Source organism: Brachycentrus maculatus, unplaced genomic scaffold, assembly GCF_059751285.1.
Source record: "Brachycentrus maculatus isolate JH-2025_06_01 unplaced genomic scaffold, ASM5975128v1 h1tg000301l, whole genome shotgun sequence".
NCBI lineage: Eukaryota > Metazoa > Arthropoda > Insecta > Trichoptera > Brachycentridae > Brachycentrus > Brachycentrus maculatus.
Genome location: NW_028281052.1, coordinates 316,889 through 342,566, shown reverse-complemented (window position 1 = coordinate 342,566; position 25,678 = coordinate 316,889). Strand labels below are relative to the sequence as shown.

The 25,678-nt window shown below is 35.2% G+C and overlaps 1 protein-coding gene across 3 annotated transcripts in view; it reads left to right on the top strand.

Annotated features, from left to right (window-relative positions):
- Positions 1 to 25,678, top strand: part of LOC148304847 (5'-3' exoribonuclease 1-like) — a 38,364-nt gene that overhangs the window by 2,737 nt on the left and 9,949 nt on the right. For all 3 annotated transcript variants that reach the window (XM_088267609.1, XM_088267608.1, XM_088267610.1), the window contains exons 3-27: positions 362 to 575; positions 1,528 to 1,692; positions 2,251 to 2,533; positions 3,102 to 3,262; positions 4,012 to 4,140; positions 5,632 to 5,701; positions 6,686 to 6,773; positions 7,604 to 7,796; positions 8,793 to 8,966; positions 9,736 to 9,847; positions 10,993 to 11,171; positions 11,664 to 11,833; positions 12,670 to 12,822; positions 12,901 to 12,968; positions 15,307 to 15,515; positions 16,427 to 16,574; positions 17,378 to 17,499; positions 18,035 to 18,210; positions 18,776 to 18,974; positions 19,639 to 19,731; positions 20,459 to 20,631; positions 21,199 to 21,265; positions 21,949 to 22,052; positions 22,847 to 22,937; positions 24,694 to 24,777. In XM_088267609.1, the coding sequence (XP_088123735.1) occupies positions 362 to 575; positions 1,528 to 1,692; positions 2,251 to 2,533; positions 3,102 to 3,262; positions 4,012 to 4,140; positions 5,632 to 5,701; positions 6,686 to 6,773; positions 7,604 to 7,796; positions 8,793 to 8,966; positions 9,736 to 9,847; positions 10,993 to 11,171; positions 11,664 to 11,833; positions 12,670 to 12,822; positions 12,901 to 12,968; positions 15,307 to 15,515; positions 16,427 to 16,574; positions 17,378 to 17,499; positions 18,035 to 18,210; positions 18,776 to 18,974; positions 19,639 to 19,731; positions 20,459 to 20,631; positions 21,199 to 21,265; positions 21,949 to 22,052; positions 22,847 to 22,937; positions 24,694 to 24,777 (3,625 nt within the window). The remainder of the gene's footprint in view (positions 1 to 361; positions 576 to 1,527; positions 1,693 to 2,250; positions 2,534 to 3,101; positions 3,263 to 4,011; positions 4,141 to 5,631; positions 5,702 to 6,685; positions 6,774 to 7,603; positions 7,797 to 8,792; positions 8,967 to 9,735; positions 9,848 to 10,992; positions 11,172 to 11,663; positions 11,834 to 12,669; positions 12,823 to 12,900; positions 12,969 to 15,306; positions 15,516 to 16,426; positions 16,575 to 17,377; positions 17,500 to 18,034; positions 18,211 to 18,775; positions 18,975 to 19,638; positions 19,732 to 20,458; positions 20,632 to 21,198; positions 21,266 to 21,948; positions 22,053 to 22,846; positions 22,938 to 24,693; positions 24,778 to 25,678) is intronic.

The following is a 25,678-nucleotide window of genomic DNA, read 5'->3' as shown; positions in this document are numbered from 1 at the left end:
ACCCTGGACTGGTACCTGAAGCGGAGGGCTGATCACCTTTCCTTCATGTGTTAACGATCAAGATAACACTGTGTTTATATGATGCAGTGTCCTATGCACCATCGGGTGCGGATAAGGGTTTGAATGAAACGAAAAATGACTTCATAATTGACAATAATTTTAACGCTGTAGCGGGAGACTGTTTTTTGCTTATTATATTGTGATTTTTAAGGTTTGTAGTGACATCTGTTGAATTTTTGTTAAGCTTTATTATAAGAGTGTAACTCGGGACTGTCCCACAATTAAATTCCGGAATTACGCAGATTCACCTAATGACTCAAAAATGCGCTCCCAATAACAAGATGTTCTCTGTTGTCTGTAGGTTCCGAACTGCCAGAGAAATGCAGCAGGTAGAAGACGCTGCGAAAGAAAATGGTGAGAAATTACCCGAAGGCAAGCGGTTCGATAGTAATTGCATAACCCCGGGTACGGTGTTCATGGCCAGACTACAGGAGCAGTTGAGATACTTTGTCAAGCAGAAAATATCTACCGACAGTGCGTGGGCTAAATGTAGAGTCATCTTGTCTGGACATGAGGTGAGGTACCCCTTTTTAAATGTGCATATTTATTCATTCAAGTCAAAAAGGCCATGTCTAAGCTGGACAAAATCTGGAAAGACTGGGATGTGATTTAACAACACCAAGTTAAAGCTTGTCAGGAGTGTGGTCCACTCCATTTTTCTCTATGCTGCTGAAACATGGACCATAAAGTGGTGTTGGAGGCGCATGCTTTGAATCCCATGGACAGCTAGACGCACCAACGAGTCCATTCGTCAGGAGTTACAGTTATATAGCTTGACTCTGGCCAATGTCTGTACACGACGGATTCTTCAGATCTTTGGACATGCTGCGCGTGGTAATGAGGATAGCCTGGAATGACTGGTTGTGATTGGTAGCCTGGTGGGGAAGGAAAAAGTAATAATGAAAATTTTGCTTTACATACTTCAGTATTCTTCTTGTGTCCAGTGTTGAACAAAATCCTCCCTCTTGGACTTCCACAGTTGTCTGTTGGACACGACTCTCTTCCAGTGCAGGCCCGCCACTTGTTTAATGTCATCGGACCATCTTGTCTCGGGCCTACCCACGCTTCTGTGCCCTGCTCTAGGCCTCCAGTCAAGCACCTTTTTCGTCCATCTATCCTCAGACATACGTGCCATATGACCTGCCCAGTTCCGCTTTTGTTCCACGATTCTTTGAGTCACATCTGTTTTATTTTTAATTTTTAAAGGAATAACCCGTAAAGCCTTTATCAAAGGCTCGTTTGCAGGTAGGATAGTAAGGATATGGAAGGTAAATGTGAAAAATATCACAAATACTCAGATCAATTAAAAATAAATCTTTCTTGAAATTACCTTGGTCTTTTCCCTTATCCAAACATCAGTTTTTCGGTCCCTACGGGATATGTTTAGCATCCTTTTCTCCATCTCTTCATTTACATTCAATTCTCGGACTTTGTTATATGAAAAAATATTTTTTATTTGGATTCCAGACTCCGGGTGAAGGTGAACACAAGATAATGGAGTATATACGTTACCTGAAGGCCCAGCCAGATCATGACCCCAACACCAGGCATTGTTTGTATGGCTTGGATGCTGATCTCATCATGCTGGGATTATGTTCTCATGAACCCAATTTCTCTCTCCTCAGAGAAGAGGTACTTCTTTTGATTATTTTACTAATTGTATTAATGTGTCTAACTCCATCTGGGCTAACTTTAGAGGAGAGAGCACTTGATATAAAGGAACCCGAGAGATGGGTATATTTTTCTCTTATAAGGTGATCATTTTATATTCATCCTTTCTTTTATGGAGAGGTAAAATGACAGGACCTTTAGCCTACACTATTTCAACCTTCCCCTCTTCCACTATTTTAACCTGTAAACTAGAAAATAAAAATTATATGCATGATTTAAGAGGGCCAATTTTATTTGGCGATTGGGATCTGCCAAATTTATTATAGGTTGTATGGACGGATTTTAGTTTTTGAGAAAAATTTAATATTTGAATTCAAAAGTGTTCCGTTGATGATAAAACAGAGAGCGACAGAGAAAAACCAATATGGCAATGTTTTGTCAGTTTTGAAAAGGACATAGTAAGTGTCTTGTTTTAATAATGCCGCCATCTTGGATTTTGTCCATCGCACACTGTTTTATCTGCGGAATACCTATTAAATAAAAAAAATCAGAAATACGTTTACATATATTATTTTTCAGGTAAAATTTGGTAGAAATGCGCAAAGGCCCAGTACTCCGGATGAAAATAATTTCTTCCTACTCCATTTATCACTGCTGAGGGATTACTTGGAGCAGGAGTTCTTGGGCCTGAACGATAGCATGTCATTTGAATTTGACATGGAGAAGGTGATAGACGACTGGGTTCTAATGGGATTTCTGGTGGGAAACGACTTCATCCCTCCGTTACCCCATTTACATATTCACAACGACGCACTGCCTTTACTGTATGATGTTTATAAAAAGGTCATAGTCAAATTAGATGGTAAGTTATTTTTAAATTTTAATTCAACGGCAATGTGCTTTTTTTAACAAATTTATTTATTTATTAATTGAACGGTTAAAGCCTTTAACATAATACATAAATACAGTAACTAATGTAAAAATACACTGATGAATACACTAATAGAGAAACAAAAAGTCTTATAACAAAAAGTCTTATAACATATAATAATAATAGCTTTCAATTGTTGCTTTTATTTTTTGTCTTTAAAAAAAATATTTTTCACAGATTGATCATATCGTAGTCATACAGGAGAAAGTGACCAAGTGCATTTTTTACTAAAACGTGATCATAGACTATTTGATATCTTACTAGACTAATATTGCCCTGAAAAATATCCCAAAGGATTTTAAATTTGAAAGTATAATATATTGACTTGTTAAAAATGACTAACTGCATTGATGTTTATTTTCTAGCCAAGCAAAAGTGACTTAAATGGCCCCCCTCAACATTTTACGTTTTGTTAGTTGGTCACTTTCTCCTGTACGACTACGATATGTTTGTATATGTTCATTTATGTCATACTATATGATATGATGATATTTTCCAGGGTACATAAACGAGGGCGGAATTTTAAATTTGTCACGATTTGAAGTATTTATGAAAGAATTGTCTAAAGTAGATAAAGAAAACTTCCAAGGAACGTTTGCCGATTTGAAATACTTTGAAGCTAAGACTGGTAGGAGACCAAACGAAAGCGAACGGAAAAGTGTAAGTAAAACTCTCAACTAACTATAATACAATTTTATTTCATATTTTGTTCACAACTACATAGTATTATAAACTAAAAATAAGAAAATGAAAAATGTAAATGACACAACGCAATTCTGGGGAGATGATGTGAGAAAATCAGCTCGCTGATTATCACAACACTGCGCTCCAGTGCTGCCACATGTCTAGCCCCCATCTGTGTTCCTTCTTCTCCTGTTTGTTCATGTCATGTCCTCCTGACGTCGACTATCACTTGAGAGTAATTGTCCTTGTCTTGGGCAGCGCTAAACAGCCTCTCGACGATCCTGATCCCCATCTAATCTCGTATATTCCGGAGCCAGGAGATCTGTCTTCTGCCCACACCTCGTTGACCCTCTATTTTGCCTTTTATGGTTAGGTACAATGTGCAAAGTGATGATCTGTGCTCCACAAGCGTTTTATGATGTGGTTGGAGCTCTTCGTCAGCCTCTTCTGGAAGCCTGCCACTATATGTCTTTTTAGCCCCATGCTTTTATGTCAGTGTTGGAGTAACTTCATGAGGGCCATGTACTCATTATTGTAGCAGGTTTTTATATATTTTGAGCTTCGCTGTGTGAACTTATACCATAGTGGGCACTCTGATGTCTCATATCCTCATTATCCTCGAATTCAGGACCTCCAGAACGGTAGCCAAGCGTACTGACCACAACACTACGCAGGCGGACAAATTTATTTATTACTTCTTATAATTTAATATGTGTTTGTTGCAGTATAAACATGTTCCTGATGATAATGAAACCTTTGGCGTCAACGTTGAAGAAATCAAAGCTGAAGGGATAAAACCTATTTCTTCTTTCCAATCGGACTTGAAAGCCCTCATTGATTCAACTAATGAACTGGTGCGTACAATTCCCATCTGACATGTCGCTCACTCCTTTCAAGAACGTCATAAATCAAAAATCGTCAATTTTCAGTTGTGCGTGTTTTCAAAATGCCCAGAAACTGTACTATATCCCAGCAAAAGAGACATATTTTTAACTTAATATTTACCCGCTACAGGGCAGAAAGTGTTGTTTTTGCATTTTGAAGAAAGGGTATTATTTAATTATTTTTTTAAATATACTAAATATTTATCAAATGGAGAAAAAACCTTCAGGTTTTACCTAAAAACTTCTGTTGCACAGTAAAAAGTTCAGTAAGTGGCTTGATATTTATTTTTAATACATTGTATTATATTTTTGAACTTTAAAAACGTTCTCCTGAAAAATCAAGTATTTTGATTTGTGACGTTCTTGAAAGAAGTGAGCTATGTATTCACAATATATCTACACATTTTATATGACTGAAAATTTGGCACACAATTCCAAGAGACGTATGTTCATCTAGAAATATATTTCAATACGATTGGCTCTAAGTCAAAGTTCACTGGGTGACTGCCAAATAAATAATTAAAATAAAATAAAAAAATAAAAATTTAATTTTTCATACATGGAATACACAGGAAATTCACAGTACATAACTACTTACATGAACATGAATTTAAATAATATATTATTAAATTGATTTGGCATTAACTTTGTGGAAAGACATGTTGATTTTTTGATTTTTGAATTAACACTTGTATAATACCACTTAATGATTTTTATTTCATTACACATGACTAGTTAAATATGTTTTACTATTCACCTGTAGATGAAAACATCAGTAGTTGTAAATCAAATAAAGCTTAGCGTGCGTCGAAGAGTTACTAGGCAAAAATCTATATTTGCAGTATTTTTACTTAATGCAAACTATGCCATGTTCTCTCCGATTACGTGGCTTCACATGTTAGCCGATGCTTTTGAAAGTATAGATTTATTTAATATATTGTTATCCACCTTGAAGTCTGTACTTTCTCAGCATTTCTTCTCCATGTTATACTGGATAAATTAAAACGTTGTGTTTTGCTGCTCGCTGATAATGCGTGAAGGAGATGTGTATTTACCAGTGCTTTTGTTATTTTATTATTTTATGTTTAAGACTTTTTGTTTCTCTATTAGTGTATTTTTATATTAGATACTGTATATATGTTTGTCCGCCTCCGTAGTGTAATGGTCAGCACGCTCGGCTACCGTTCTGGAGGTCCCGGGTTCGATTCCCAGGGGGGGGTCAAATAAATATAAGTGACTTTTTCACTGTAATATTTATTCAATATTACCCTGGACTGGTACCTGAAGCGGAGGGCTGATCACCTTCATGTGTAAACGATCAAGATAACACTGCGTTTATATGAAGCAGTGCCCTATGCACCATTGGGGTGCGGATAAGGGTTTTATTATTTATTATATATGTATTATGTTAAAGGCTTTAGCCGTTCAATAAATAAATAAATAAATAATGAACATTTTTAGGGTTTGGGTGAAGATGACGATGATAAAGAGTGGGGCGATATTCCCACAGATGAAGAGGATTCTGGAGAGGGTACGTTTAATCATTTGACAAAATATAAAATGCCCTAAAAATGGGAATCTGTAATAGTGGGTAATTTGTTTTGATTTATATGAAAATAAAACGGGAATATAATAATTTTAAATATAACCCTTACTGGTCCAATGTGGAATCTCATTTGACATAGATTTTTTCCTCTTAGGTCCCATGTCGGATGTTATTTGTCATTTCTTTCATCATTTGTATTATTTATTTAAATTCCAAGCTTACATTTTTGTCACTCGTATCTATTATGACAGTATGTGGAGTAGAGGACAAAATATTTTTTTCCAATTGGAATGTAACTGTCTACCTAGATTATTTTTTTTAATTTTGGGGGACCGGAAAGGGTTAAGACGAGCATGTTATCTAGCTGTAGATATTTGCTTGAAAAAAGTGTACGTACATCAATACTAGCACGCTCATAAACCTGTTCAGACGCGCTCAGAGCGCTGCAGGTAGCATGTACGAAAATCAACGACTATCGATTTTTGAGCATACTTAAAATCAGCATCAGTATACCTACGGTACGGTAGCCTAGCGTGCTGACCATTACAAGTGATTTTCTCACTGTAATATTTATTTTATTTTACCTTGGGCTCTACTTGAACCTGAGGGCTTATCACCTTTCCTTCATATGTCAACGATCAAGATAACACTGTGTCAATATGATGCAGTCCCCTATGCACCACTGGGTGTGGATAAGGTAAGAAGAAGACGAAAATAAATCTATGAAAATTTTAAATTACCACCCAACCCGACATGGGACCCAAGAGCAAAAAATCGATGTCAAATGAGATTCGACATTGGACCAGTAAGGGTTAAGCCTGCTCATAAGCGCGCCTTATTAGTAGCATATTTATCTGTACTTTAAAAAGCTTGAAAAGATAAAAATGAGGTAAAAAACTGTTTTGAATTACTTTACAAAGCGGGAAAAGATAAAAATGAGGTAAAAAAACTGATTAAATTTTTTTTCAGATTCTGAATCTAGTCTTTTTAATTCGGAGTTTATCCTACACAAACGTGATTACTACATCAATAAATTGGATTACCCAAATGTAACTGTGTAAGTATGGAATAATGATATTTTCAATGTTTTTAACCTGGTATTTTATGGTCCTAGCCGTGGGGCTAAAAAATAGCAGGTCATATAGCGTGTGGCCACACTTTTGGGAAGTGGTGATTATTTCTTGAATAATTCAAGATTATGATGGAATTTGGACTACCGAAGCCATCTATTGATGAAAAAACAATTACAACATTTATCATCTAGTAAGATGATTTACTTACTGAACGAATGATGTTTTAAGATGTCATTAATATCTTACTACTTGAGGGGTTAAATGAAAAAAATCCTTAAATCTAGTATGATAAGATTTGTTGGCATTTTCAAGATGAACCTATAAAATATTAACAAATTAATATTGTCCGCCTCCGTAGTGTAATGGTCAGCACGCTCGACTACCGTTCTGGAGGTCCCGGGTTCGATTCCCAGGGGGGTCAAATAAATATAAGTGATTTTTTCACTCTAATATTATTTAATATTACCCTGGACTGGTACCTGAAGCGGAGGGCTGATCACCTTTCCTTCGTGTGTTAACGATCAAGATAACACTGTGTTTATATAATGCAGTGCCCTATGCACCATAAGGGTGCGGATAAGGGTTTGAATGAAAAAATGGACTGGTGTACCTGAAACGGAGGACTGATCACGTTTCCTTCATGTGTTGATGACCAAGATGTAACTGTGCATTTATATGATGCAGTGCAAATATGTTAAAAAATTATGAAAAATCAAGAAGTAAAAGAATATTTTTAAGGTTGGCTTTTTAGACCGGAGTTCTGAAAATGGCCGAAGCAGTCAACGTGCTAACATTAGTTGTGATTGTGTTTCAGGGATGTCCTCCGATCCCAGGCGGAGTGTTACGTACGCGCGGTGCAGTGGGTGCTCCACTACTACTACCAAGGCTGCGCCAGCTGGTCCTGGTTTTACCCCCACCACTACGCGCCCTACATATCTGATGTAGTCAATTTTAAGGATATGAATCTTACTTTTGACATGGGCAAACCATTCAAGCCCTTCGAACAGGTTTGTCCGCTAAATCTAAATTTCTGATCAAGTTAACTTCTCCTAAGGGCGTTTGTGCACTACACGGAATTACACGGAATTTTACCGTCCGGCACGTCAGTTAGCATATAAAACGGATGATTGGCAGTTAGCATATAAATTCGATCACGCTAAACTGTCTTAGTAGTTTTCATTTTTCAAAACCGGACTGCCGGACGATAAAATTCCATATTGTGCACAAGCAGGTTTTGAGTGATGAGTTTTAATGAAGATGGTGCAGGTGCAGGTTTTTTATTTCAATCAACTAATTAACTAACCATCACGCCGTATACCGCAGCGTAAGGCAGAGAGAATACAATGCCATACTACTCTGTCTTTGCAAGCGTTCTTTGCATCATATAAACGCAGTGTTATCTTGATCATTCACACACAAAGTGAGGGTGATCAGCCTTCCGCTTCAGGTACCATTCCAGGATTATATTGAATAAATATAAGAGTGAAATAAATCACAATATTTATTTCCTCCCCTCCCTGGGAATCGAACCCGGGACCTCCAGTACAGTAGCTGAGCGTGCCGACCATTACACTACGGAGGCGGACTAAAATATAGTAAAAAATGGCGGCAAACATATGATAATAAATAAGTCGGAAACATAGGAAATAATACCAACATTGGGCGACAGAGTCCACTACAGTCCATATACATAGAGCCACCCTGCGAGAATAGATTCAATTACTTCATAAAATAATACGAGAAAATCAGTTTGAGCTATTTCTTCGCCAAGGTGCCTGTACGGCTGTCCAAACTCAAAACACAGTAAGGGACATTTTTTTGATTAAACGCTTTTTTTGGATTTTAGAATCTACTTAGTCCAAAAATGCAATAAAACGTTTTTCAAAAAAATGTCCCTTACAGTGTTTTAAGTTTGTAAAACAAAAAATAAAGGTTAAATTATGTATTGATCAAAAATATACTTGTCCGCATTAAAAGCGTATAATTTGTATTGTATTTTACAGCTACTGGGTGTTCTCCCGGCGGCAAGCAAGGAACTATTGCCAGAGCCGTTCCACTATTTGATGACAAACGACAGTTCCCCCATACTTAACTATTACCCCCTTGACTTCAAAACGGATCTCAACGGGAAGAAGAACGATTGGGAAGCTGTTGTGCTAATTCCCTTTATAGACGAGGTAAAAATATCTTCAAAACAATCAACCCATTATTATTTAATTTTTTTTAAATTACCTAACGTCGAAGTGACTCTGAAATCTAGCTACGGCTTATGCAACACCGCTTATCATGACCCTACTCAGGCTTCAACTTTTTAAGTTTTATATGCCTATGCCTACTCGTGAGTGGATTTACTCTTTATGTTTAAAGTTACTATAAATTCATGAGTGAAAATTCTAGGCAAAAACACTCGCTACAATCAACCTATCCGGGAGTATGGCTATATGTATATGGTTGTCCAAACAAAACGTTCCTCCGTTGAGTATGGGCATACATGAAGGGCCGCGCTTATAACTAAAGCCCGGGTACATTTTTTTCTAAAATGGCACTTGTACTGCCATCTGTTGTTGTATTCAAACACTAAAACCAAACTTCAGATTATTTTTCTGTTTACTCACAATATTTTACTTCAAACGAAGTTTTGTGAACATCGTAATGACACTGTCAATGAAAACCTGTAAAATAAAACATTGATTTGATTTTTATTCATATAAATTTGTTGCTTATAGCATTTACTATGAAATAAAATTATAAAAAATAAAATAGGCTAAATATTCACTTCCTAGTTTTTTCCACAGAAACTCACTCCCAGGTTGAAAAAAGTTTTCTTTCTTCAAATAACAAAATTTATACATTTTAATATTTTTTATTTTTGTCTTTATCAATTACATGTATTTTTTATATAAATATTTTCCTAGTTAATATTAATATGTAAATGATAATTTTCAGGTTGATTTACTAAAGGCTATGCAACCATTCTATGATAAACTAACGGATGATGAAACTAAGAGAAATACTCATGGTCCTATGCACATGTATGATTATACTCCGCAAGACTTAGGTTTGATATCATTTTTTTAAATTTTACATGTTATACATTTTTATTGGAATTAATCTTAATAGAATTATGTGTTTTTAATTTTCAATATAATTTCTCCATACTCACATTTTGATAGATTTATAATGCAGATTTCAACAGTGGAATTCTCATTTTGAATTAATGTTTTACTCAGTAAATACCAATATTTCTTAAAATCTACTGTGACACGTGTTTCGATGCATTCCGCATCATTTTCAAACATCATAACTTTATTTATTATTATATTTACTAAGTAAAACATTAATATAAAAAAGGAAAGATTTTACCACAAAGTGACTGCCGAATCAATGAATGAAATTAGTGAAATTCTCATTAGTATTTCGTAATTTTTTATTGTTTAAAACATCTGTTTCTTCCAAATTAGTTTGTGCAATTTAAAAAAATATATATTTCATTTACTGATAACACAACTTGGCCTAAACAATAGAGAGACATTGTTTTATCTTTAATAATATTTTAAACATTATGTATTTTTTGCATGTGCCATAAAAAATTGTGTATTTTTTGATAATATAATATTCATGTATAGAAATTAAGATTATGTATGGCATAAATGTATTCGAGAAGAACAAAGAGACTCAGTTCAATTGACTTTTAAATGTTTTACAATGTTTTCCCCACCATCATCAAATCTAGAAATAAAACATTTTTGAACATATTTTTTCAACCTCTGATTACTAGTCAAAGACAATTTATTGATTAACTTGTAAAAGACAATTTATAGAATTAACTAAACCATAATATATTTTCAATATATATTTTTTTGTTGTCTATTCACACACTATCTGCGGGAAGGGTAATTTTACCGTTTCACTCGACTGGTGGTGTTGGGCGGGAGGGGTAATTTTACCTTTTCACTCGACTCATCGTAAATTGCGTTAAGTTACTTTTACGCATGAGTTTTGCGGCATCTTTTGATCCCATATCGATGTATACAGTATGGTTAAATGTTATCACTTCTTTTCAGAGATGTTTATCTCTATTATGAGCGCGAATCTTCCCGCAGATAGTGTGTTAAAGTGGATAATTGAAAGTTTACTGTTCTCCATTATCGTAAGGTAGATCGAAATTGCAGCATTGTAATGTGATTTGATTGAATCTCGCAGGTGAATGTCGAGCTCCCGAGTATTTCCCGGTGGTGAAGCCGTGCCACGCTCGTGAGACGGAGGTGTGGCTCGCGGAGCTGGCCGTGCCCCCCGAGAAGGTGGTCCGGGGGCCTCTGCCCAACCCCACGCGGGGCCTGCTGTACCCCGGCATACCCACTCTCAGGCATATCAACTTCAAGGTGCATAATTCCTTTCAATTATTTTAAATAAATATTAGAAATATATACTATTGAAAAGCCAGAAAAACAAACACAATAATGATTTGAGTCAACGTGACTATAATGCAAGTTTTTTTTAACATTTTGAGTGTGTCCAAATACTTGTTCACAAATTTAGATTATCTCCAATTAGGAGTTATTTTTAACATAATTTTTTAACTTCTCAATATAGATGAAGAAGAATATGGAAGTCTGGGCATTTACAGGGCTTACGACCGTCTTAGGCTTGGTTAAGTGATCACTTTACACACGTGTAACATTCACCAATCCTACATTAACATACAATATGACATTTAAAGATTTTTTCATTCATCGCTCGTATGATTTTTGATATTTTGTAAAAAAAATAGAGGCATTAAAAAAATATCATGTAATATTTATTCAAACCACTTGCACTGATTTTACTATGGAAACTGCATCTATTTTGCATATTAATTTTTTTTTTGTTGACAGTCTCACTTCACTAACGCGAAGGTAACGGTATTTGACAATCCATCGAGAAATGACAATTGTATTCTGAAGATAATCCACGACAACAGCACGGAGCCCAATATTAAAAACATCGCTGGCGACCTGCTAGGAAAAGTTGTGTGGGCAGGCTGGCCTCATCTGGGACAAGCTAAGTAAGTTAACAAATACCTCATTTTATAGTGTTATTTAAAAAGTTTAAATTCTGTTCCGAGAGACTTACTTTCGCTATTTGCAGTATGGCAATAAAACGTGCAATTAAATTAAGAATAGGTATCTGCCTACAACACTTTAGCGATATTATTAAGTGCAGTAGAATCCAATCCTCCTTACTGTCTCTATTGAATGCTGCCTATGTATTGTGATGTTTAAAAAAATAAACAATAGAATATTTATACCACGCACACATTTTAATAGATGTTGATTAGTAGTTGATTTTTGCATTAACACTAAAATGGAAATGGTGGACCACCCAGTATTTTCATAATCCTATTCTGGCAACACTCAAGAGTTCTTGGACCATATATATAGTGAGAATAGCCAACAGACAGGCTGACGGTCATAGACAAAACTAAAAGATGCAGACAAAACGGATCCTACAAACATCATTCAAATGACTGCCATTGCTTGCCTTACAGTACCCCATTTAATCAACCTAATTTTTCAGTACATTTTTAATTGATTTTGATTTTTACTAAACCACTTAACAGTGCAATTTTGAGAAAATTCGTCGGTGCAGGAAATCATCAAACAATTAGAATCTACCCGAACACTGCTCGGGTTAGTCAATAAAAACAAATACATAAATATATTTGGGTCGGGCAAATCAATAACACCGAGTTGGAATACGATTTGCCCGAGCAGCACTCCGACTCATCAATGCAATACAAACTCCTTGCCCGAGTCACGTGAGGGATAAACTGGCAACTGTTTAATGACACTCGATGAACAGAGATGGACACTTTTAAATGAAAATCTTATTTTTCCCCAGAGTTGTTGAAGTATCAAATCGAAAAACTACATTTAAGTATACGGCTGAACGTAGGGAGCATAGTTCCATCGAAGATGACATAGTCGCATCTATATCGGAGGGCTCTACCAATGAAAAGCAGTGGGAACTGCAAACTAGGACGATCATTGAACAGTGAGTCTTTTTTTAAAAATGATTGATTGTTTACAGCATGCGCAGTTGGGGATCTTATATTATATCTTTTATTTTCAGCAATACAAATCGCCTGGGAATTGACGTTGGAGATGTTACTATCATAGTGCATGCCGTCTCATTGAAAGGTAGGTCACAATTATATAAAGTGCCTTACAAAATTTACTGGCTTTTATCAGATTCAAGTTTTGTACTGACATTTCTTGGTGGAGTTGCATTTTATAGAATAAAATAACAACTACGTAATTTTATTTGACCAGTAACCGAGTTTCATCGTAACCAACATCATCATCAGTCTGATGATGTCGGTTACGATGAAACCTGGTCGGTGGTCAAATAAAATTCACGCGGATAAAATTACATTGTTATTTTAGTATTATTTGCTTTTTTACGCTTATTGTGATTGATATATTAATATATTTTTTTCTATTTTAATAGCACTGTTAACTTTTTGCTATGATAATATAACACTCTCCTTATCATTCATCATTAATTTTATGTAATAAAACAAAATTGCACAAAGAGGAAGGGTGAATAATGAGAGAGATATTTTAATTATTATTTTATTGTGTTTAACCTGCCTGTATGGCCATACATGGTCGTCCAAACAAAACATTCCTCAAACGACTATGGGTGTACATAAACGCCTGCGCTTATAACTAAAGCACTGTGACATTTATTTCTAAAATGGCACTTATGCTGCCATCTGTTGTTGACTTAAAGATTATTTTCAGTATAATGTTAAAATTCATGTTTTTTCTCATTTTTTATTTTAGTTATATGTAACTTGAGAGAAGTACCTAGAATTTTCACTCATGAATTACATGAAATTATAGTAACTTTTAACATAAAGAGTAAATCCACTCACGAGTAGGCATGGGCTATAAAACTTTAAAAATTGAAGCCTAAGTAGGGTCACGATAAACAGTGTTGCGTCAATAGGATGTTAAGTAATTTTTAAAAAAAATACTCTCACTTGTCGCTCACTCCTTTCAAGAACGTCATAAATCAAAAAACTTGATTTTTCAGGAGAACGTTTTTTAAGTTTAAAAATATTATACAATGCATTAAAAATAAATATCAAGCCACTTATTGAACTTTTTAGTGTGCAACAAATCTTTTTCGCTAAAACCTGAATGTTTTTTCTACATTTGAAAAATATTTAGTATATTTAAAAAAATGATTAAACAATACCTTTTCTTCAAAATGCACAAAGAACACTTTCTGCCCTGTAGCGGGTAAATATTATGTTAACCTTTTAACCGCGTTCACTTTGTTCCTGAGAGACGCCCGTGCGCGGCGGTATTTCGCCGTTTTTTAAATGATTACTTTTATCATGTATTTAGTTAAGAAACAATTTATTTTCCTAAGCAAAAACGTTCAATGGAATTCATTGTGCCTTTTTGGTACTCTATAATACACTCGTGTCACATTATTCTTGAAATATATCGTAATATAAACAAATAAGATCGTAACATAAATAAATCAAAGCACGCATCGTGTGTCACTCTTACCCACTGGCGATGCGTAGCGTCGAGAGTGAGACAGATATAGGGCATGATTATGGCGCAGACTAATTACCGACCGCAAGAAAAATCAGGGATCTGTTCTTTTATTTATCCTTGTGATGTTACAAATTATTAGTCAGATATTTCAACAGATGTCATAAGGCCAAGGATTGACGTATTATTTTATCCAAAGTTCCACACCATGAAAAAATCCCTCCAAGTTGAACTGAGGTTCGAAACTTGGAGTAAAGTAAAAACACAAACGGTTATGTCAGCCGCGTACAGGGAATGTTTTCTGAAAACACATACGGTTATGCGAGCCGCGTGGATCCGGTTAAAAATATGCCTCTTTTGCTGGGATATAGTACATTTTCTGGGCATTCCGAAAACATGCACAACTGAAAATTGACAAATTTTTATTTATGACGTTCTTGAAAGGAGTGAGCGATGTATGTATATTTTATTACATTATTTCATCATAAATAACTATTGATATACTTTAAAGCGGTGAGGTTAGGAGTCGAAAAATTGGCGGGTATGTGTGTGAGGAGATGCATGAACGTGGAAGAGGCAAAGAATGTTTGCAAGGACAGAGTGGTGTGATGTTCTATTCTCTCTGCCTACCCCTACGGAGAAGCGGCATGATGGTTAGTTAGATAAATAACTATTGTTATTCCATTGTATTTCATATTATTTTTTGATATCTCATCAAAGATGAAGAAGAATATGGAAGTCTGGGCATTTACGGGGCTGACGACCGTCATAGGCTGGTTTAAGTGATCACACGTGTAACATTCACCAATTCTACGCACTATTGACAATCACACTATTCAAATTCTTGGAAGTTCTATATACGTGAACCAATTTAGAAACCTTGTTCTTGAATGATTAGAACTTCACTAGAGACATCTATTGTATTTTTTTGCGAGACTTGTACGACGAGTTGCCCGTTTTGCAGGATGTCAGTATATAATCGGACCCAACAGTAAACTGGTCACGGAGGCAAAGTGGTGCACCGTGTCCAGTCCGTATCCGCTGCAGGCCGTCCTGCCCCGCCTCGAGGTGGCACCAATCTACTCCACGCGGGTCATGTCCATCCAGGACGCCCTGCCCGCCGGAGACAAGGTCTTTGTCAAGACTGGGCCCTACTATGGATGCATAGCTGAGGTATACATTTTTTCGAAACATTGTACTTGAATCACTAGAATTTCACTAGAGACATCTATTGGTGGTATCTGAGGTATACATTTTTTCATCATTCCGATGAATACAATTTTTTTTCATATTTTTTTCTTTAATTATTAGACAGAGAAAGAAAGAGAGTACCCGCCGTTAGCGTGTTTAGCTATCGTGCTGGAGGTTCCGGGTTCGATTCCCAAGGGGGGTGGTGAAAATTAAATATGATTGTTTTTACACTCTAATATTTATTCAATATTACCCTGGACTGTTCCCTGAAGCGCAGGAGTGATAACCTTGCCTTCGTGTAAGTAACAATCAAGATTACATTGCGTCAATATGATGCAGTGCCCTATGCACCATTGGGTGTGGATAAGGTTAGAAGAAAGATCTCTGAATCTCAAAATATTTCAATTACATTTTTTTTAGTGGTGAGATTTTTTCTTATATGTATGCTAAAACTGCTGAAGACCCTTATCCAGTGTGATATTGTTCAACATAGCGGTAGCTCTTCCTACAGGCATAACCATCGGCAGGTTGGTCCTGTATACAGGAATGTGAAACAATCTATGCCGACGCTGTCTTAGGTAACTATCGGGAACATACAGACCAATGCTCCAAGTAATTTACGGATTATCGATCATACCGCGCAACTTTGATAAAAATGCGTAATCAAAGGGTCTTCCGGTGCCTCATTATACCTATTATTTGATTTATTTAGAGTTTAAAAATTTAATAATCATAGTTATGATCGCGACTGTCCTAAACCACACAATATCAAACAAAAACGTTGTTTGTCAATTCAGTAGCAATCATTATACAGTATTGTGCTTGAACAATGCCCCATCTCTCTAGTCTAGTCCATTCTGCATTGCAATATGTGATGTGTGTTGTTTGAACAGATCGTGGACTCGAGTATGGTGCAGAAGTTGGGGAGAGTGAAGATCTGCGTATTCATGGAGCCCGAGCCGGTAGTCCAACCCCTCCCCAACCAGGGGTCTGCTCCTTCCACGTTCTACTTGGACACCAGAGTGGCGTCAGCTAAGAGTGGTATGTAATCTAAGACAGATTGATTTATTTATATAATTGGCGTTTAATTTGTAGAACTCCATTTTAATTTATGTATTAAATGTTAAATCAATCACTGATTTTTTTGAGCCAGTCAAAGTCCATAAATTAGAACATTGATAATTTGTTACTTTCATCATTTTCAAATCAATTTTTGTAATGAATGAAAGTGTTAATAATTTGCAGTTTTGCAAATGTCGTTATTTTTTTTTTTTTCCCAATAAGCATTTATGAATTCTTTTTTAACCCTCATCTACACCCGATGGTGCATAGGGTACTGCATTATATAAATGCAGTATTATCTTGATAGTTAACACGTGAAGGAAAGGTATTCAGCCCTCTGCTTCAGGTACCAGTCCAGAGTAATATTGAATAAATATTAAAGTAAGAAAAAATAATTATATTTATTTGACCCCCCTAGGATTCGGACCCGAGACCTCCAGTACGGTAGCTGAATGTGCTGACCATTTCACTGTGGAGACAGACTAATATATTATGGATTCTAATAATTAAAAATTACACATTAGTGAGCCACACCTGTAATTTTTTTTATTAAACTCTCCGTGCGTACTGCTCAAACCGTGAAACTTTAAAATACTAGGTCAGATAGTGTGTGGCCTATCTATATATTTTTACCTCTTGATAAGAACATCTGTAGTCCTCGAAACTAGTCATATTTACGTCAATAAACCCAAAATATGCATGAAATGTTTTTACTAAATGTGAAGTTCCCTTTGTTTTAAAAAATTTGCAGTTAAAAAATATAACACTCGTCTTATTTACAGGTGTTGCTCCATTCTTATTTTCTCGTTTGACTGGCTGCATTTTTGTGTCACAATCTTCCAACCCGGATGCTGGCAGAGGTCAGAGAGTCAACATCGGTCTCAACATCAAATTTTCTAAAAAGGTCTGATAATATTTTCTTTTCCACCTAAAGTTACAACAACTTATGAAAATCATTACATAAGTCATACACATATGATATTCCTGATAAGTAATTTCCATTTCTCATTTTGGGACAAGGGACTAAAGTTAACAAGACTGAAACACAAACAAGAAAGTTGAAAAAAAGATAAAAAATTAAACAAAAGTACCACAGGGCAAAATATAAAACAATAAACGGGTATAGTAAATAAGCATATAAAAAAAACATTAGGTAAGAAGCATATTTAAAGGAAAAAAAAAAGAGAAAATAAAACTAATCACTAACACAAATATCTTTCCATAAAATATTTTTTCAGTTCATTTATTTTGCATCCCTGATTGGGTTCTACATATTTTATGCCAGGCAGCTGGTTAGTTTGGGTAAAGGCAATATATTGTAAGGACCTTACTCTAAACTTGGTTGTGTTTATCGGCTCCACATGTATTTTGTTATGTCCTTGTGTATTATAATGATGAATCTTGAACATGTTGCTATATTCACCTTTTGCTCGTTCCAGAATGAAGAATTGGTCGGCTACACCCGCAAAGTGGATAACCGTTGGCTGTACTCCCACAAGGTTGTCGACTTGGTGACCGCATTTGCTGAGAAATTTCCCGAACTTTTCCAAAATATTAAATTGAAAATCCAACAGGATAATTTTACGGAGCAGGATCTATTTCCCAACAACGTAGGGTAATGACAATTATTTTATATATATTTATTTATAAGCAGTCTGGGCTTTTACCAAATTTTACTTATACATGCACCCACGAAATGCATTGTTTATATATTAGTTTATATATAATAGTACTTAATTAATAATGATTAAGTAAGTACTTTTCCTAAGTACTTAACCATAATTAATTAGGTACTATTTTCCTTTATTACTGGCAACCATTTTTGCAGTATAACCGCAGCTAAATTCATGTTTGTAGATATATATATATATATATGTACTGAAATATGGGTACAGAAAAACTTTTCTAAATGTTTTTTTTTAAAACACTTGTCGCAGGTATATGAAACAATGACCGTATTATACATACGTTTATGTTTTTATTTATATATTGCGAATTACTATCACTACTTTGAGTTAAACAAACATTTTCGTATTATGTTTGACAATCGCTTTCAACAACACTATTGAACCATTCTGACATTGTAAAGGCGAAAACAATAGGTTTTTTTTTTAATAAAATATTGTATTTCTATTTTTCATCAAAAATTAGTTAAATTTGTGTGATAATTTGCTTTTTAGAGAGAACAAACTCAAGGAAGTGAGTGACTGGATCAAGGCCCAACCTTTCAATAGTTGCTCGGTGCGCGCTTGCGACTCTGTGGGACTGGAACCGGAACAGATCCTTAACATCCGGGACACGGTGGCGTCGCAACAGCCTCAGCTGGAAAGCGAAAGGAAGAGGCTCAGTCTTCAAGTTAAACCTCATGTTTTATACAAGGTAAAGAATATCCCATAAAAAAATGTACACACACTAAGGACGGGAAAGGTATTTCTACCCGTTCTGTCGATTGATGCTTAAGGATGGGAAGGGTATTTTTACATCCGCGCGCTGGCCTCTTTTCAAAGGCAGAAAAGAAGGAATTTTCCAATGTTTTTATATGAATATTATATACCAATCTCTTTGTTAAGGTCTTCATTATATGTACATAATTATCAAATCCCGTCGCCAGCGGTCCGCAGGCGTAAAAAATACCCATCTGAAATGTGTTGATAAAAATAAAATTGGTTCCATTATTTAATGATTTAATGGATACATACTCCCTAAGATCCCTTGATCAATCGCGGTATATACAATATATTTGATTTTGTTTTGTTTGTTTTCATTCCATATATTTGTGCCATACTGGAGGTCCCGGGTTCCATTCCCAAGAGGGTTTAAATAAATATTAGAAATTTTTCAGTCTAATATTTATTTAATATTACCCTGGACTGGTACCTGAAGCGGAAGGCTGATCACCTTTCTGTCGTGTATTTAACGTCAAGATAACACTGCTTCTATACGATGCAGTGCCCTATGCACCATTGGGTGCGGATAAGGGTTAGAAGAAGAATATATATGTATTGCAGGTGTATTATGAATGAATAATTTTGAATATTTTCAGCCGGAACTCAACCTGGGCACCATATTACCCGACCCGACAGTCGCTACTTTCGCTCTATACGATAGAGTCATAAACGTCAATCCCAAGTCAACGGCAAGTTACATTACTTAATTTTACTTAACTTTAAGATTCAACTTTTGAAATATGACTAGTTCATACATACATACACCACTGTTATATATTTTAAATTTAAAAACGTAAAAATAAAAATTTGTCAAGACAATTGTTTCGCCTTATTACGGCATTGACAAACTACTGTCTACGTGAAACAATTGTCTCGATGAATTTATATTTTTATGTTCTTTACAAATAAAAACCATCTAGTTTTTTGTTTGTTGTTAGCCGTAGACAATTTGTACAAAATATATTACAAACGTGTAACTCCACCCTTAAGTACATAACAGTGTACTTCAGGGTGGAGACTGACCGGAGCATTTCGTCGTAACGAGCATTCAGGCAGTCAGTACAGCGAGCCGAGCGCTCCATCCATAGTTTCGGATGCTTGCTGACGGTCGCCGCGAGCGATGTTACGACAAAATGCTCCAGTCAGTCTTCACCTTTATGATTAAATTTATTATATGAAGTGCAGTCCACCAAAAAATGTCATTACAAAACTTGAATGCTTTCTTTAGCCTTATTTCTTCTTCTTCATCTTATTCCTCAATGCTGAGGGTTGTGACCCTTGCAGTAGCAATGACTCTTCTCCAGTTATCCCTTGAGTGCGCTGCACGTAGCGCTCCAACCACTGAGGTGCCTGCTGCTGCCTTAATCGTGTGGAGCCTTATTTAGTTGGTAGTTAATTTATATCTGTTTTGTGTAGGTGCCGCTGGGGTTGAAGGGGACGGTGGTCGCAATCAGCCAACTTCGCCCCCGGGGAGATTCCGTCAGTCTCTCGGACAAACTGAACACCGAGCCCATATACCAAATTCTTTTCGACAAACCTTTTCTTGGAGGAATCAACTCGGACGGAGTTGGGGATAATAGAATGTTCAAGTATGTCGCCATATTTATTTATTTTTCATGACGCACATAATTACAATTTACAGTAATGTTGCCCTCACTGGGTTTTCCCGTGTCGAGGGCACTTTTTGAATACAACATTTTGAGTGTGTCCAAATACTTGTTCACAAAATCTGGATTATCTCCTACTACAGGAGTTATTTTCATATTATTTTTTGACGTCTCATCAAAGATGAAGAAGAATATACATGAATATATAATGTCAGGATTCGGACCTCACATACAAATAAAAGAGTTTGCTCAGTAAAAAGCTTCATTTTATCTCACCAATAGATGTCTCTAGTGAAGTTCTAGTGATTCAAGAATAATGTTTCAAAATTGGTTCATATATATAGAACTTCAAAGAATTTGTGTATTGTGTCAATAATGGATAGAATTGGTGAATGTTACACGTGTGTAAAATGATCACTTAAACCAGCCTATGACGGTCATCAGCCCCGTAAATACCCAGACGTCCATATTCTTCTTCATCTTTGATGAGATGTCAAAAAATATTACACTCTTTTAATACTTATTCAATGAATTTTCTCTATTTTTCAGAATGCAAGGATTTAATTTGCTGAATATAACACATGGCCGTTCTTTGTTTAATAAAATGAATGATAAGGTATGTTATTCTATCAAATATGTGGTTGTTATTTATTATTATGAGCAAGGGTAGGCAGTGATAAAATAATAGCACACCACTCTGTCTTTGCAAACATTCTTTGTCTCTTCCACATTCATGGATCTCCTCATACATACCCCCTGATTATTTCGACTCCTGACCTGACTGCTTTCAATTATTTGACATACTCGATCATGCCAGTTTTCCTCCGTCTTCCTCTGCTACTTTTTCCAGCGTCATTGAAACACATGTCACAATAAATTTTAAGAAATAGCGGTATTTACCAAGTAAAATTTTAGTAATAAATGGATAGATATTGCCACAAAGTAACTGCTGAATCAATCTGGATTATTTCCAATTATAGACATCTCATCAAAGATGAAGAAGAATATGGAAGTCTGGGCATTTACGGGGCTGACGACCATCATTGGCATCACTTTACACACGTAGGTAAAGGTTTTCTGGTTTAAGTGATCACTTTACTTTACTCGCGTGTGTAAAGCGATCACTTAAACGAGCCTATGGCTATCGTCAGCCCCGTAAATGCCCAGACTTCCATATTCTTCTTTATCTTTGATAAGATGTGAAAAAAAAGTTAAGAAATTCTACATTTTTATATGTTTTGTATGAAAATTTCATTGTGAGGAGCATTTTTTCTTGTATTTATTATGAATGTTTTACAGGCTGTGATCAATATCAACCCATCTCCTTCAAACAACCGTGCCGAAGGATTCAACATACTGAGACATAATGATGGACATAATTCAGCATTCGCAAATTACAACAGGTAATTAACACATTAGTTACGGCAATGTTTTGATAAAACTGTATCTTGAGGCGGGCGACATTAGACAGCTGTTTTATTATAATACAAGAATGCTCTGAGGTTGAACTCGAAAACAATACAAAAATGGTTAAATGGTCTCTAACGTCTCAAAATAAAATCATGTTAGTCCACAAATCACAAAAGTAAAAAAAATGTTAAAAACACTAATAAAATATTAGAAAATAACAACACAGTTTAACAACCGCCGAAAACTCAAAATCTGCGAATAAAAAATGATTTATGGGCTTTCCCCACACGCGTTTATTGCTTTGTAAGTACCAACTGCCGACTTAAGTAAAGGACAATGATCTTTGTATTTTATTTCATTTTAGAACAAAGAAAAAAACGCACCGTCTGTATCCATTGTTTAAAGTTAATTTGTAACATTTCCTTCAAAACAGATTACGACCATTAGCTATGTTTTGAACCAGTAAATATCAGTATTATTTTTTATATTACAACGACATCTATCCACTACACAACAAAAGCAAAAAGGCCAAGAGATTAGAAGTTTATGACGTGTTTTTTGTATACTAAATTGAAGGTAGCCGAAATGCACAAAAATGTGCACCCCGCCACCACACAAGGTTTCTGAAACGCACAAATATGTGCACACCGTACACAATGTGTTAATGCAAACATCCATAACCCACACACTGATGAGTAAATAAGTGTCTTTTCTGTATATTCAAGTTGTAATAATAATAAATGTTGCCAGTTGAAAAGTATTCATCCGTTGTATACAATTATTTCAGTCCAACCAAGAACTTTAAAGAGCCGAACGTTTTTCCGGGCGGAAATACACAACACCCCCCTCCGCCCCAAATGGTCCAATCTGCGCCAACGGTAAATAAAAAATATCCTAATACTATTTCTACTTAATACATGTATGGAATGTGCACGCTATAACCACAAACCGTAAGATTTATCACATCAACATATATATGCATTATATTATTGTGCATTTATATGATGCCCTTTGCACCATCGGGTGCAGATAAGGGTTTAAATAATAATGAATTTAAGGTTTTATTTCAAGAAAAAAACCCTCAAATAATAGAGCAAATATTAGAAAGAAAGAGTAATAATAATAAAACCCTTATCCGCATCCAAATGGTGCATAGGGCACTGTGTCATATAAACGCAGTGTTATCTTAATCGTTTATACATGAAGGAAAGGTGATCAGCCTCCGCTTCAGGTACCAGTCCATGGTAATTTTGAATAAATATTCCTGTGAAAAAATCACTAATATTTATTTTACCCCCCTTGGGAATCGAACCCGGGACCTCCAGAACGGTAGCTGAGCGTGCTGACCATTACACTACGGAGGCGGAGAGAGAAAGAATATTAGAGTAAAATTTGATTTGATAAACGGGTTTACAAAACTTGATTTATCAATTGTTCAAATGCGCTTATGTCAAAATTATGCAAATTGAAATTACGCCAATTTTTGGAGTATTTTATTTTTTTAAAGATATTTAAATTTTGTCCGCCTCCGTAGTGTAATGGTCAGCACGCTCCGCTACCGTTCTGGAGGTCCCGGGTTCGATTCCCAAGGGGGGGAAAATAAATATAAGTGATTTTTTCACTGTCATATTTATTCAATATTACCCTGGACTGGTACCTGAAGCGGAGGGCTGATCCCCTTTCCTTCATGTGTAAACCATCAAGATGACACTGCGTTTATATGACGCAGTGCCCTATGCACCATTGGGGTGCGGATAAGGGTTTTATTATTATTATTTTATTATTAAAGAGAAATATTTGTGTTTTTATTATTTACACAAATATTTCAATTACATACCATTTCTGTGAGCCTGAGCGGCTCATTATTAGAAATAGGTATCAAATTGTGGTAGAGTTGGTTCGAACGCTGACTTAAGAGTCCGCGACACTAACCACGGGACCACAACCCGAGTATTCTCACTCTATCTACAATATAATAAACATTAAGATCATAGTTTGGGAATACGTATGGTTCTTCTTTTAACTTGACCTAAATTAACACTCACAAATCTGTCATTCACACTGTATAGTTAAATCTCCTTTAATTAATGGGATCTAATCTTAAAAAATACCTCAAAAAAAGAAATGACAAATTTAAAAAATAATTCACCGATTTTCCATATGCAATATCGGCATGATGATTTAAAAAAATAAATAAATAAAAAAGGCTCTTTTGAATTTTAAATGACTAGTCTTCTATTCCATTCTTTCTAGTCGTCCACCTCTGTTTGGCTACCGTGTTGGAGGTCCCGGGTTCGATTCCCGGGGGGGTAAAAATAAATATCGCCGATATTCACTCTCATATTTATTTAATATCACCCCGGACTGGTACAAGAAGCGCAGGGCTGATCACCTTGCTTTCATGCAATTAACGATCAAGATAACACCGCGTCGCTATGATGCAGTGCCCTATGCACCATTTGGTGCGGATAAGGGTTAGAAGTCTTCTGTTCTCTTTTATGAATGTACTTGAAATAGACATTTCACCCGATGTTTGTACATCGTGTAATTTTTTAAAATTATTCTTATAGTTGTGTATTCATGCATATTATCTTAATTGATTATTTATCCTATATAATTTTTGGATCATTTCAGATGCAAACTACTGTTGATGATTCCTATACACAGCTTCTGAAATCTTTACTTAAAATCAGCGAAGCAAATAACACTGTAGCCCAAGTAAGTTACCTGTACATGTGTATATCTATTTATTTTTTTTTTTTTATTCATTTAATTAATATATTTACATTTTTACATATTTATAACATAATAACATTTGAATCATTTATACATATGGAGAACTTTTATATTTCGATTCGCTGTGCCTCTCCATAAAAGAGTCTGTGCTCTTGTGCTTTGAAAGGGACTTACACTCGTGGTTTAATGTTATATAATAAAAGATATAATAGTTTTTTTTTATATATTTTTTTTAAGATTCAAATGTACAGGAGCTTTAATTTTTTTCTTAAGGATTTTTATATCATCTATTTTTTTTATTTCTTTAGGGAGTTTATTGAAATGTTTGATTGCCAAATATTTGAAGTTTTGCTGAAATTGCTTGGTGTTGCATTTTGGAGTAGAAAAATCGTTTGAGAATCTCGATGATAAATTTTTTGTTAAATTTAAATAGTTGTCACCCTTTAGTATTTCAAAAACTGCGTTTTTTTTATAAATGGATTCTATATTTGGGACTTAAAATTTTTTGAATAATAATTTTGTTAGAAATATTTTTTTTTTTTTAAGTTGACTTTAATTATGGTTTTCTGTACTATTTTCACTGAGTTCAGTATGTTGTTGTATGTTATATCTATATCTTTGTATCGTAAATTAAATCTGCAGTAGAATCCTTAACACATTGACTGCTATGGCAATTTTCAGAATTCTGGTCTGAAAAGCCAATTATTTAAAAAAATATCTTGATTTTGCATAAATTTTTTATAATTATATTTTTTAAAAAATATTAACCTTTTAAACGCGTTAACTTTGTTCCTAAGAGACGCTCGTGCGCGGCTGTATTTCGCCGTTTTTTAAATTATTACTTTTATCATGTATTTAGTTATGAAACGATTTATTTTCCTAA